At 38.3% G+C, this 13,596-nt stretch overlaps 1 protein-coding gene across 1 annotated transcript in view; it reads left to right on the top strand.

The window, feature by feature from the left end:
* The window catches only part of SAMD5 (sterile alpha motif domain containing 5), a 57,426-nt gene extending 44,052 nt beyond the window's left edge, over positions 1-13,374 (top strand). The window contains exon 2 of the mRNA XM_036906910.2: positions 8,592-13,374. Coding sequence (XP_036762805.1) covers positions 8,592-8,654 — 63 coding nt within the window. The 3' untranslated portion in view covers positions 8,655-13,374. The remainder of the gene's footprint in view (positions 1-8,591) is intronic.
* Positions 13,375-13,596: the final 222 nt, after the last annotated feature.

Here is a 13,596-nt window from a genome sequence, read left to right as displayed (position 1 = left end):
TTGACATGGTTTTAATTTTCACATTGCAACTGACTTTAAGGAACTGTTACTTTTTGGCATGGTAACAAAAAGAATATCTACAGTTATCCATCTAAAAAAGCTATTAAAATATTCTTCCTTTTTCTAATGACATATCTGTGTGAGGCCAGATGTTTTTCTTCATATTCTTTGAATAAAAAACATATTGCCACAGAGCAAATGTAGATGTGAGAACCCAGTAGTCTATCAAGCCAGCCATTAAAGAGGTAGGCAGAAATGCAAACAATGCCATGATTCTTGCTATTTTTCAGAAGAATATACTTTTATAAAAATATTTATGTTCATATGTAATACATTTACAGTTTGGTTTTAAAATAATATTTTAATTATTATTAAAATCATAATATCAAATATCAGTCATAATTTCAAATGCAGTAAATATTGATAGTTATAACCCATATATACACAAAAGCATTTTGGGATCTTCAGTGTTTTTTTAAAATGCAAATGGCTCCTAGAACCAAATGCTTGAGAACTGCCGCTGGAGGCTTCTGAGCTATTAGAGGAGTCAAACATTTTTTCCAGGATGGGAATAGTGACTATTTCATTATGTATCTGTAAATATATCAATGAAAATTATTTAAATATTTTCTTCTTTCAAAAAAAAAACCTCATAGAGCTCAAACATATGTATGTTGCACATTAACATCTTTCTCATTCTTCAATAACTGATAATAAAACAGAAAAATACTGGCAATTACATTCAATTTCAACTTACTAGAAATAAAAATACCATAAATATAGTATATTATTATAGAGAAGTGGTTGCAAATAACCACTGAAACCTTCTGATCTTGCAATTTAAAGCAGATTGTAAATAATCAGGTAAAAAATAAACCAATGGACATTAAGCAAAAGAAAAAACAATCATCCCAAATGCTGATAGTTTTCAATTTTTGATGCTGTACCAAATAAATCTCAGTCTGCATTTTAATATACATGGAGTCTATGTATAAACACAATGTATTTTTTTTGTAAATTTTTTTTGTAAATCACATTTTTCTTACATAATTCAAACAGTTTGCATTATTTAATAGGAAGAGGTCAAAACTTTTCTTACATATTATGGATGGTATTAAATATATCTAAGTAAGCATTATGCACAACATTTAATATTCTGAATAAAAATAAAATACCTTTTGCTTAAAATCACATTTGTGTGTATTGCCAAAAACAATGAAATGATTAAAAATATTCCTAAAAGCATTTAAGAAATTATATACTTCTGTGAAAGGATTCTGTATTAGTTTCCAAGGGCTACTGTAGCAAAGTACAAATGGAGTGGCTTAAAACAACAGAAATGTATTGTCTTATGGTTTGGGGATCCAGACATAGGAAACCAAGGTCTCAGCAAGGCCGTACTGCCTCCCAAGGCTCTGGGGAAGAACTCTTCCTGGTCTCTTCCAGCATCTGGCGCCTCCTGGTATTACTTTGCTTGCAGCCATATCACTCTATTCTCCGCCTCTGTCTTCACAGGGCCTTCTTCTCTGTGTGTCTCTCTGTGTCCTCTCCTCTTCTTATAAGGACACCAGTGACTGAATTTTGGGTCCTCCCTAAATCCAGGGAGATTTCATCTCAAGAGACAGAACCATCTACAAAAGCTGTTTTATAGATTTTGAAGTTTACATTCTGAGGTTCCAGGAGGATGTGAATTTTGGGGAATACTATCCAATTATTATATGTTCCCAGTAAAAAGTGATTGGGAGTGCATATGTACTTTTACAAGGTTGAACTTCACTTTTGGACAGAACTTCCCTGCCATAGAGTAGCACTTTGACCCAGCCAGGTCATTTACACTTTAAAGCTTCAGGTTCCTCATCTGTAAAACTGGGTCCATGATAGCCATCACAGTGACTTGTGGTGAGAAGTAGAGGAGATGATGTATAAATATAGGACGTTCTTAGCACAGTCTCTGGCACAGAGGGAGGTTGCTCAATAAGCAGTAGTAGTTGTTTATTGTTGCCAGAGCAAGCAGGTAGTCATAACGTTACTCTGTGATGCTGTTTTTCCTGGGATTGTGTCTTGGAGGCAATGATGAATGAAGCCAACAGACAAGAGTACAGAGCAACCAGCAGAGCTTTTAATAAAGAGTGAGAAAAAGACCTCCTACTAATTAGGAGGGACTCCAAGAGAGGAAAACTGCTTGGATTGCAGCGTCCAGAGATTATAAGCCTGGAAAGGAGGAAGTCCACCTGGTTGCCTAGGACTTGTTGCTATGACTGAGCTGGGGGATCAGGAAACCCCTTTTTTTCCTCAGGCTGGCTTTTCAAGGAGTGGTTTCTTAGCCTTAAGAAAAGTCTCTCCTGTTCTTATTATGCTAATCCTGGCATTTTTTTGGGGAAAATTAATCATGATGCTTGTCCCTGGTCTCTGTCCTACCTCACCTGCATTAGCCAGAGCAAGTCTCAAGGTCAGCCCAGATTCAGAGATGAACTCCCTGAGTTCTTGATGGGCCCCACCTTCTTTCATCCTGCTCGTATCTGTCTTTCTGCCCAACAATAATCATAGTGTGACACTATGTACTATAAACATAGTGTTATGGCAGTTATATTGATAATTGTAATAAGAGCAGATTAGTGCTGATTGTGATTTCGAAGGCCATTAGTATATAGTAATATATGATTTTACTAAGAGTGGGCAGGTAAGAGAGAGACAGGGAGGAACAGAGAGTTGGGAACCCTTGCAGGAGCAGCCCATGAAGTGGTTAGACAGACAGTGCTGTAGACTGGATGTTTGTGCCCTGCCCAAAATTCATAGTTGAAACCTAAGCCCTGATATGATGGTATTAGGAGGCGGAGAACTTGGAAGGCGATTAGGTCATGAGGGTAAAACCTGCATGAATGGGATTGGCATCTTTATAAAAGAGGCCCAGATAGCTGCCTCACCCCTCAGCCGTGTGAAGACACGGTGAGAAGATGGTGTCTGTGAACCAGAAAGAGTGCCTTCAGCAGACGCAACCTGTGGGCACCTTGATCTTTGTCTCCCCAGTCTCTGGAATTGAGAGGTAATCTGTTGTTTATAATCCACCTGAGCTGTGGTATTCTTTTCCAGCAGCCCAAACAGACCAAGATAGTCAGCAACAGGACTATTTTATCAAAAGACCTACCAAATATGTTTCAGAGCTGCTGGGCAGGACAAAACACTGGTATGCGACTAGAATATGCAGCATAGTCTAGCTTTTATCAGTATCTCTGCTCTCGACTTGTGTTGCATGTTTATAGGCCTGTATCTTGATCACTCTTCAGGGTGGTATTTGGAGACTTCGGAGCATAATATAGAAAACCCTATAAGCCCAACTCACTCTCAGTCCATGCTGTCCAGTCCACCCAGTGTCCTTCTACAGTTGTCAGATGGCCTTCACGGCACAGTCCCCTTGGCCTTTCAGGCTTCTTTCCCCTCCTTGAAACTGGCCCCTTGCCTCTCTCGCCCCCCACTCTGCAGATCGCCTGGGCTTGGTCAGGGCTGAGAACTAGGAGTCACTGCACATGAGCTTCCTCCCTCCCTCTCCCGGATCTCAAAATGTGTTGGCATCTTTGCCCATATGTTCTTGTTCCCCTGATGAGGAATTACCCCTGTCCGCTCCAACCTGGGTATCTCCTCTTGGCCCAAGTAACAGGCATGGTCCATAATTACACCTTTGTCTTCTTGTAAATAGTCTCTTTGCATGGACTCCTTCCTCTCAGTCTGTAAATATGCCCAAGCTCCCTCTGTGTTCTTCACATCACTCCCTTGCAGCTGCCATTTTGCCTCCTTAGCTGTCCTATTAAACTTCTTGAAAGGGTGGTGACCTAGCTCTAGCTTCATGTTGTGACCAGCTGTTATTTATTATGAAATGATTAAAAGAACAATACAGAATTCCCAGTAGTTAAATCTCAGTAATTTCTGTCTGGTAGAGATAAGACACGGCTCCAACTGAACGTGGCCTCTTGGAGCTTGCTACCACTTGTGGACCAGAACCCTCTGGGTTGTTCTAGGTGTGGGGACTTGGCATATGCAGAATATTCAGTGATGAGTATAGCGAAGTACTTTCAAGAAATCAGGAATTTACATATCTCTTCTGTTAGAAAAATGAGGCCATCGGTTACTGCCTGGAGGACAACATAAACAAGGAGGCTGTTGTCTTGTAACCTCTGAATTTGTTCCTGAGAGTTTTCTGAATGATAAGCAGGTAGGAAAATTCCCAGCCTCTTCGGTATACTTTCCTTCTGCTGAAAACTGGCAGGTGAGTCCTGAGTGAAGATTAGAAGCCATGTGGGTCGAGAGGAGGTAGTGAGAAGCAGTGTAGTTTTTTATAACCCACTTAGTTTGTTGCAGGAACTTGATAGTAAATCAGTATTTGCCAAGGATGCGCCGTGGGTGAAGACAGAAAGGATAGTGGTGCAGAACAGTTCATGGGTATTTGGTATTCGGGTAAACAGCATTTGGGTATTTGTGTTTGAGGTAAAGAATGTATGTATACACATAAATCGCTCTGGAGTAGGTCAAACATTTTCTTAGTCTATAGCATCCCTAGGAAATCTACTCTCTAAGACTCCTTTGGGCAGGGAAAAGGACACTCATGCCAGCTAATAGCCTCACATAACATTGCATCCTCCAGCTTCTCGGGGTCTGGGGGGGGCCCTGGCCTTTCCCAGCGCAGCAGCTAAGAGGGGACCCTCACACGCCTTTCAAGGAACTGAAAGACGACTGTTAAGATACATATTGGTTTGGTGAACATATATTGGCATTTTTTCTCTGTTGTATAGGCAAAGGAAAATATACTCCCATCTGACTTCTTAGACTAAAATTTCCCAATAGGAACTTAGTTTACTGATAAACTATATATAAAATTACAGTGTGGATGATGCAATTAATCAGAGGTAGTACTATGTGACATTATATATGTATATATATATGTATATATATATGTATATATATATGTATATACATATATAATGTTCCTGCAGGAGCTACAAAGAAGTATAAAATGTGGTTTCTACCCTTGGAGAAGTTCACAGATAAAATGAGGCTATACTTACGCCCCCTCTGTCTGAGCACATTCCCAGCCTCTTTCGGTCCCATCATGATAGGCTGTGTGGCATGGCTGAGTGTTGGTAGATTTAGCCTGAGAAAGCCAGGAGGTAAGAAAAACCTTGTGTCTTGTCATCAACCAACCAGAGGTTCAGCTTTGTGCCCCTTGTAGGAGGAGAAAGCAGTGTCTGTACTGTCATTCTTAATTAATATTTTCCTATGAGGTAATTGCTCCCCTAATTGTAAGGAAATTGCATGGACTATTAAAACATAGTTACCAGTTTTATTTTTTTATCCCAGCAACCAAATGTGGAGAATTTATGTCTAATGTTTCCACATCTGTAATGGAGCTATAGCCTTTAGAGTAATATCACAATGGAGAAATAACTTCTAAATGGTTTAGCCTGCATTTAACTCTGATTGCTTTTAATTGGGGAAATCACAAGCTGAAACAAGTAACAGACTTGAAGTCAGTTAAAAATAAGAATGAGAAAAAATGTAATCTCATAAATCTTAATTTTTAACCACAGGATAATAGTTCCTTTTTCATTAAATAATTTTTTTCTGCCTATTCCTCTTTCTCAGAAGGGAACTCTAAGGTAGATTAGAATTGCCAAATACCTGTGAAATGAGTTCCCCCCACCCCACTCACACACCCAGAACAGCCTGAACAAATAAAACTGAGGAAGTCACAGGCCCAAGACTTAGGTTTGTGTGGCCCTAACATAGTAACCCTATGATCAAAGGCAGGTAGGGGGAGAATTGGATAAACTGGGGTATAAGCTTTTAGTGGTGTTTCCCCAGAAACAGGGAGATATAATTCGGTACATTATAAACTGCTGGCATTCATTTTTTACAAACTCTGTCTTTAAAAAGAGCAACACTTCAGGAGGATTAATAGAACCACAAATATAACTTGCTGTTTATTGTTCCAGAGTTTGGTTTTCATGAATTCTAAGGAAGGACAGATTTGAGGCAATTTTCATCATTTTTAAGTCAACCTCATACTATATCCAAAGAAGACTATGAACACATGTGAACAGATCATTATTTTTCTTGGTGGAGTGATAAAACAGATTTTTTCTTTGCAGGAGAATGCCAGCTCATTTAGAGGCAAGGGGCAGCAGCTCTGTGAACTGAGGCCAGAGTGGCAATGCCCGTTTGCCCACAAAACTTGTTTTCAGCTGGTTATTTCCTGAAAGCTGGTCAGAATCTTAAAATTTGTTCATTTTTATTCCACGTGAAGACTGGAATTTGTCAGGAGCAGGCGCAGGAGCAGGGACATCACGATGTGTGTGAATGAGGAGTGTTCCTAACAGGGAAATCACTAACATTTCCTATGATCATGAAGCAACATGGGCTTCTCTAATTACTGTTCTCTGCTACTGCGCTCACATCTTGAAACTCTGCATGACCCAGTTGTGGAAATCTTGTTTGTCTGCCTCACACCCTCTTCCCCCAAGAATGAAAAATAGCAAATTGCAAGGCTGGCTTGTTTAATGAATGTGATTTGTTTTTGTTGAACCAAAGCACAAGAGGTTTCTGAGGCTGTTAGCTTGATGCTAGGCTTGTGAATGATGTCATGGTTCCCATGTTTAGAGGGTTTGATGTGAAGGGTGTCTGGCTTGCTGGGTGATAACCTGTCAAAAGGCATTTTCTGTGTTTTTAAAGAGTCTTAGAATAAAATGATCTCTAAAGGGAGGTGAGGCTATGATCCTGATTTCAGACAGAGCTGTATCTATCATGATGCAGACATTGGAGAATCTTTCATTTTAATAAGCACGCCCTCAAAATGCTGCCTCCTCCTTTTGTGATGCTTTCCTATCCTAGCTGAAGTCTCCTTGTGGTCTTAGTAACCCCTAATGCTGTTCTCTGATGCTCTTTCTGGTTTTTCTGGTAGAGATGGCATTATCTTGCAGAATATCATCAACATAATTTTCAGTATAATGCCTTTTCATTTATTCATTATATATATATAGCATTAAAAACCAAACAGTTTTGCCTTCTTTATATTAAGGTGACTTCCTTCTTCTCTACTCCCCGCCAAAAAACTCAGTTTGTCAGAATAGATTGAACATTACTTTTTCACAGTTCATAACAGGAGCTGATTTTAATAAGAGGTATTGGCTTGCATACAGGTTTATTTGAGTGACTGTCTGAATATATTAATTAGTAGTAAGATATTATTGCTTAGTAATACAGAATAAGAAAAGGTCTGAAAAGAGCTTGATTACCTGGAGAAAGAAACTTCCTGAGCATGGATGGTAATACTTTATATCCATTTAGATGCAGTTGCCAGATGATATTACCCAAACTAATGAACAATGACATATTAGTTAACATATTGCCATCAGCAGGTGGCTATTTGAGCAAGGGTGAAAAAGGCATGTGCTCAAACAAATTGTTGTGCCCTAGAGAAAATATGCAGAATTGTTTTTTAAAAGTCTTTTAATTATGTCTGCAATATGACTTTTTTTGCACTTACAAAGCCTCAAGAAATAAAACTGGGGGTAAGGTTGGAGAGAGAGAGAGACCGGGAATCCAAGCCAAAAGAGAACAACATCGATTCAACCTCTTTCAGAAGCTTTTCAAATTAAAAACCAAAATAGAACCAGTAAACAGTTGAATCTGAGCAGCACAGTGTGCCTGTCATATTAAAGTCAGGGAAAAGAGTCGTTCTTCCTTTGCATTCTCCTTTGCTTAGTCTCTGTCTGCTCTAGCTCTGTCCTGGGGATGTGCGCAAGGGCACAGCCGTGCAGATGGGCAGAAACTCTACTCTATTGCTGTCTCAATTTCAGAGGAATCCCTGACAATGAAGGGGTTAAAACTGTCACCACCTATCAGAGCTTGGAGATAATTAGCATTCTGCCAGTTCCTGAACACTGACACAAATGACCGCACAACAGCAAATGAATTCCACCAGGTTACTGCTTTGTAAGAAATCCTGATTAATCTCTTTCCAGCTCGTGTGCAACTATGCTTTTTTAAGTGCCTATGTGAAAAAGTTACAATTTGCGCATACAAATGATTATGATTAAAGAGGACTCTTAATCTTCTTTATTTCAGAAGGTGCATTTTGAATTAGCACTTGCAGCTCCAAGTTGAATATAACTGTACCCTCCTAGCATGAGACAGGTAGCCTTTAGAATGTCTCGCTGTGTGTTGACTGTTACTCTATTACTGTGGATGCTGAAGTGTAGGAGTGAGTGATGTGACTTAGGAAGGCAAACTATTCCAAGATACACTTGATTTAGTTTTTGTTTTTACTTTCCTTTTCTTGTAAGAAACACAAAAGGAAAAATAAGCAGAACTTTTTTAAACAAAACATAGGCTTGAGAAGTATGAAATACATTTTTCACTCAATTAGCTTTGAAAAGAAACTCGATAGATGATAAAGCAGAGGCTTCAAGCTCTTTTTCTAACATCTGTGTGGTAATCAGAAAAGGACTAGTATGGTTGGAAATTAGAGCAGGAATCCATGATGAACTAGGGGAAGGATGGTAAAGAGAACTTAAATAACCCAGATATGTTCAAATCCACAGGTCCCAATGGCTGGCATCCTAGAGTACTTAATGAATTGGCCGAAGTCATCACAGAACCGCTAGATATCATTTTTGAGAACTCGTGGAGGACTGATGAGGTGCCTGAAGACTGGAAAAGGGCATATTTAGAAACTTCTTTCAAAAAGGGACATGGATGCTGACCCTGGAAATGCTCATCAGCTTAACTTTTTGCTTGGAAAAATTCTGGAATAATCAACTTAGTGCACTGGATAACTAACTTGTAAGAGCTAGAAATGAGGCCATGAAATACCACAAATGAAGTGCTGAGTTCATTTTTAAAAGACATACCATTGCAAGATACAGTCTTATGCATATTTTGGGATTCTCCCCTCTATTCTATGAATTCTTGATGAAAATAAATGAGGTTGGCTAAGGCATCTGAATAATAACAATTTTAAGTGTAACACAAGACAAAAAGCAGGTTTCTGGCAGTAGCTAATAATTACATCATTTCCAGGTGAACCTTTAACTTGCGAATAGTAGCTTTACTTTCATATTTTAGCATACATTTTTTTTTCACTTTATAGAGAACGCTGTTTTCATAGGTTGTGATATTTCATAAAATTCTATGAAGAATAGTTTGGTGAGGAAACTCTTTTGTTAAGATACTTTCTATAGCTACTTCATATATAACTATAGTCATAAAGCTAATCAATTAAGAAACATGACCAAGGGAAGAACATTTCTTCCCTGTCAATTTAATCTGGCTCAAGTTCAATATTAAGACCAAAAAGAGTGTCTTGCTCTGACTGAGCTGAGCAGGCAGTATTTACCTTGATGGCTAGTTTTCTTCTCTGCCTGGAGACTCATGGGTACTTTATCTCACTCCCCAGGTTTCCTACTTCAGGCCTGAAATGGGACATGGAGGTGGGCAGTGGCAGTGGGCATTAAGAGCCCCTGTATAGCCGCAGCTAAAAAGGAGAGTAGAATGAAGTGGGAAGAGGAAATTAAGACGAATCTGGAGTTTTTCTAATTACTATTGCTCTTGCCTTTGGTGTTTACTTTTACTTTCTGCTTAGAAAACACAGCCATGTTGATGAGACCCAAAATTTAGTTGAAAAGAGATCTTCAGAGAAGATACAGACATGCAACAGCTTTTGAGAGCTTCTGAGCAATATTGTATTACAGAATCTCCCTACACTACTTAAAAGTACATAGGAGATGTAAGGTCACATCAGTATTGTGATGCTCAGAGTAAGAAAGTCTCAGAGGAAAAGAAATTGACATTCATTTCTTCCTGGTGGTTACTGCTCTTTAGGAATGGGTAGGCAGTTAAGGTCTCCAAGGATGATTTTTATCACAATACTGCTTTAAAAACCTAAGGTTTGCATAATTTAGCTACCTCTAGAGATTAATTTAGATATGGGGTAAAATCAGTCTCACCCTTAAATACATATGCAAGGAAACTAAACTCTAAAAGCATGTATAAACTGTCCTTTAAAGTCTACATAGCTTGCAGTTTCATAAGGATCTACTCCAGTCAACCTTTTGTCATTTTTTTTTCAAGGGAATAATGTCTTTATGATTTCCAAGCTGGGTTTCTTTTTGAGTGGGGGGGGGGTCTGTATAGATTCTAGATATAATTTATTGTGATAATAAATGGCTTCCTGTGTATCATTTCCGGGTGCAGCATCTTTGGCAGATTTATTTCACGGATATACATTTACATGCATTTGTTGAACTGTTGCTAGAAAGGACCCAATTTATGACAAATCCGTTATTTTCATCATGGGCATTATGCATGCAATCAAATCTACTGCAACCAAAAAAAAAAAAAAAGGACTCTGGTCATTTCAAGTTCCATTTTCTATTTGTGTAAAGTCTAACTTCTGTCATCTTGCCAAATTCAAATCTTCTCTTGGTATCTACTGTTGGATTTTAAAAATAACAATCCTCTACCTAAATTAAGAGTCACAATCAAGAAGGGTGAAATAGCCAGTGGATTTTTAAAGACATCTTGCCTAAAGTTGGCAGAAGAAAAAAAACTAAGCAGAGAAGTATTGAAGGAAGCCCATTAATGCTTTTGCATTAAATCAAGATGAGGTGAGAGAATATAAGAGAAAGGAAGTAAGCAGTCTTACCATGAATTATATGTGGAAATAATTATTCTTAAGAGTAATTTTTTCACAGCGTTTTTTCATTTATCTAACATTCATGATATCCTTAATTTTTTAAGGTAAATGAAGTAGCTGAGGGATGGATATGTTATCAAAACTAGAGGATTATCTTGACTTACACTTCCTGGAACATCAAGAGAGATTCATGACACTTTTACCTCGACCTATTGAGGGATCTGGAGTGTTGTAGCAAAACCTTTTTCAGTTCATCTTAAAACTTAATTTTTGAAGATGAGGAAAGGTTTTATTCACATAAAACATTTCTCGGCATAGGGACTGCCTAAGGCTCCTGCTCACCAAAGGCAGCTACAGCCACATGGAAGAGCTGCACTCAAGCAGTTTCTCAATCCAGAGAAAATTACAGTGCCTTGGTGTTGTGAAATCAGCAACAAAAACAATAAGAATTGAGTTTTTACTTTGGGGTTGCCCAGATCTCAGTTCAAATTCTAGCATCATCTGGGTGACTTTTTCCTGTAGTGAGTCTTAAAAATCTAAGCTGCCGTGTAGCATGGACAGTGATCTTCAACAGCTATTAAACTCATCAGAGCTTTCTATTCTGGCCCATAAACTGGGAAAAATAAATACCTCCTATAGTAAGAGGCTTGAGAGTTCTGCAGTGTATGCGCACACAGCTCCTGGTCCAGTGCTTGACACGGGGTAGGTGCTGAGTGCTTCTCCCTTCCCTTCCTTACTCTCAATTACCTTTGTTTCTTCTTACGGGAAAGAGATTACCTTAACACTGACCAGAAGAGTCAAGCATAAATTGATGTGTCCTTATGGCTGCCTTAGACCCACAGAATAAGGTCCCTCTGCTTTCTTGTAGGAATGACAAAAAGGTCCCAGTGGCAGCTTGTAGCAGGAGTTCAGTTCAGTGTGCACTGATTGAATGAAGAGTGTGATTTTTAAAAACAATGAGCAAATTCGTAAGGCCAGTGCTTTTCAGATCTGGGGAAATAGTCACATAGACACCCATGAAGGTATTTCCTTAATTTCCTCTTTTTGGAATAGCTGTAGATTTATGAAGTTGATGTGCAAGTTAGTGGTATATGTGCATTTTCCTGGTTTTATGACTGTTATTTACAAGTTAGGCATGTAAATGGGCACTCCCCCACTGCTGCTTGCTCCTCCTGGGGTAAATCCAGCCAAGATACGAAGCAGATGATAGTGGATCAGGAAACTCTTTTCTGCGTGATGAGAAACCAGAGGTACCAGTGCTGGGAAGCCCCTGCCACAAAATTGAGGCGATCATCTGGGTCGCTCTCCGTGCAGGGTCTGAGTGTTGAACCCGGTGCCTTGCATGGGCATGGAAGAATAACACAAAGAGAGGTTAAAGAAAATTAAATTCTTGGACAAAATATTTGGTTTATATAAATATTTATGTGTAATATTTAAGTAGGTATCAAAATAGCATGTTCAAGCAGGTGGAAGATTTCTGAATTGCAAAGTAAATAAGGAATAAAGAATAGAATGTTATATCTAGAGACACTCAAGAAACGAGCCAGAGTCTGAACTTAAATTGCCAATTCTCTCTTCAGACCAAGGGCCAAGTAATAGGAAATTCTCATGAGAGATCAGCAGACAACTTGTGCTTAGAATAAAACCATAGCAGAGGCTATATTAAGCAAAGTAAGTTGTGCAGAGCAAAGCAAATCAGCTAGGCTTTCTCTTTAAGAATTTTCTAGCTTTACTCTTATTAGTGATCTCAATGGTCATCAATAGATATTCCTACATCAGATGCTTTACACTATCAGATTCTTTGATTAGAAATCCTCTTCAGCTTTTATATTATTAGTCTCTAAGGAGATAAAATCAAATAACATTTACTCCAGTAATTACTATTTTAGATGCTTCCATAAATGGCAAAAAGAAAAAAAAAAAGAATGGTAGTTCAGAAGAATGAACAATATAACTTTTTTAAACTTATCGCAGTAGATATTTTCTTTTAAATTGTTTAAATTCCTGGAAATGAAGTTTTGTGTCTTATTGTTGTTGTTAAAAGATTAAGTTTCAGAAGAAAACGGACAGTTAAATTCCACTTCAAGTGTTGGGTGGTATCTTTCTCACAATGTGGCCAAAATTTCTTCCACTGGAATGAAAGGAAGTCAACTTTTAAACATTATTTAAGATGAGAAAAGACTTTTATAGATGTATGCTGTATCAGGCCCTTTGTCCAATGAATTTTTCCTTATTATTCCAAAACTGAAATGCTGTATTGATTATTTTGAGGGCTAAGTGGTATATTGATTGGAGCAAATGTTAGAAATTCTGTTATTGATACAATCGTTGCCCTGTTCCCTAAGCTTGACAATATTTTGAGACATTATTTGGTCTACTTAAGGCTCTTATTTATTGAAAAGTTCTGCCCATACAGAAATGTGTGCATGGACCTGAAAAATGAATATGTGCATTCTAGTAGCTGAGCACAGATTCATTCTGAATGAAAGCTGCGATTTGGTTTTATAAATGTAATTGCAACTGACACTCTTTTTTTCCTTTCAGTTATTGTTTTAGAAAGGGACTCTGTGAGAGGCACTGTGAAAAGCTTAATTAGAACAGCATTATGAACCATGGATTGTATGCCCGTGCAGAGCTCTGATTTGCAAACATATGTCTGCTCTTCAATAAATGTTATGGCTTTCACAGTGGTTCTGCCTTGGCCTCTTTTGTAATTGTTTACATTCCAATGAATGGGATAGGGTATGTGTGCTGTTTAAATTTATGATATATAAATGTTTACGGTACTGTAGCACTATCGTTAGCATGGGAAATCAGAGTTCTAACTCAAAAGAAAGGAGACAGCAAGGCTGTCTGCTCTGCTGGCAAAATTCAAATAGGTCATCATGATGTGTGTTTGTATGTTTCTGTGT

The sequence above is a fragment of the Manis pentadactyla genome, chromosome 12 (assembly GCF_030020395.1).
Source record: "Manis pentadactyla isolate mManPen7 chromosome 12, mManPen7.hap1, whole genome shotgun sequence".
NCBI lineage: Eukaryota > Metazoa > Chordata > Mammalia > Pholidota > Manidae > Manis > Manis pentadactyla.
This window is presented reverse-complemented; position numbering and strand designations above follow the sequence as displayed.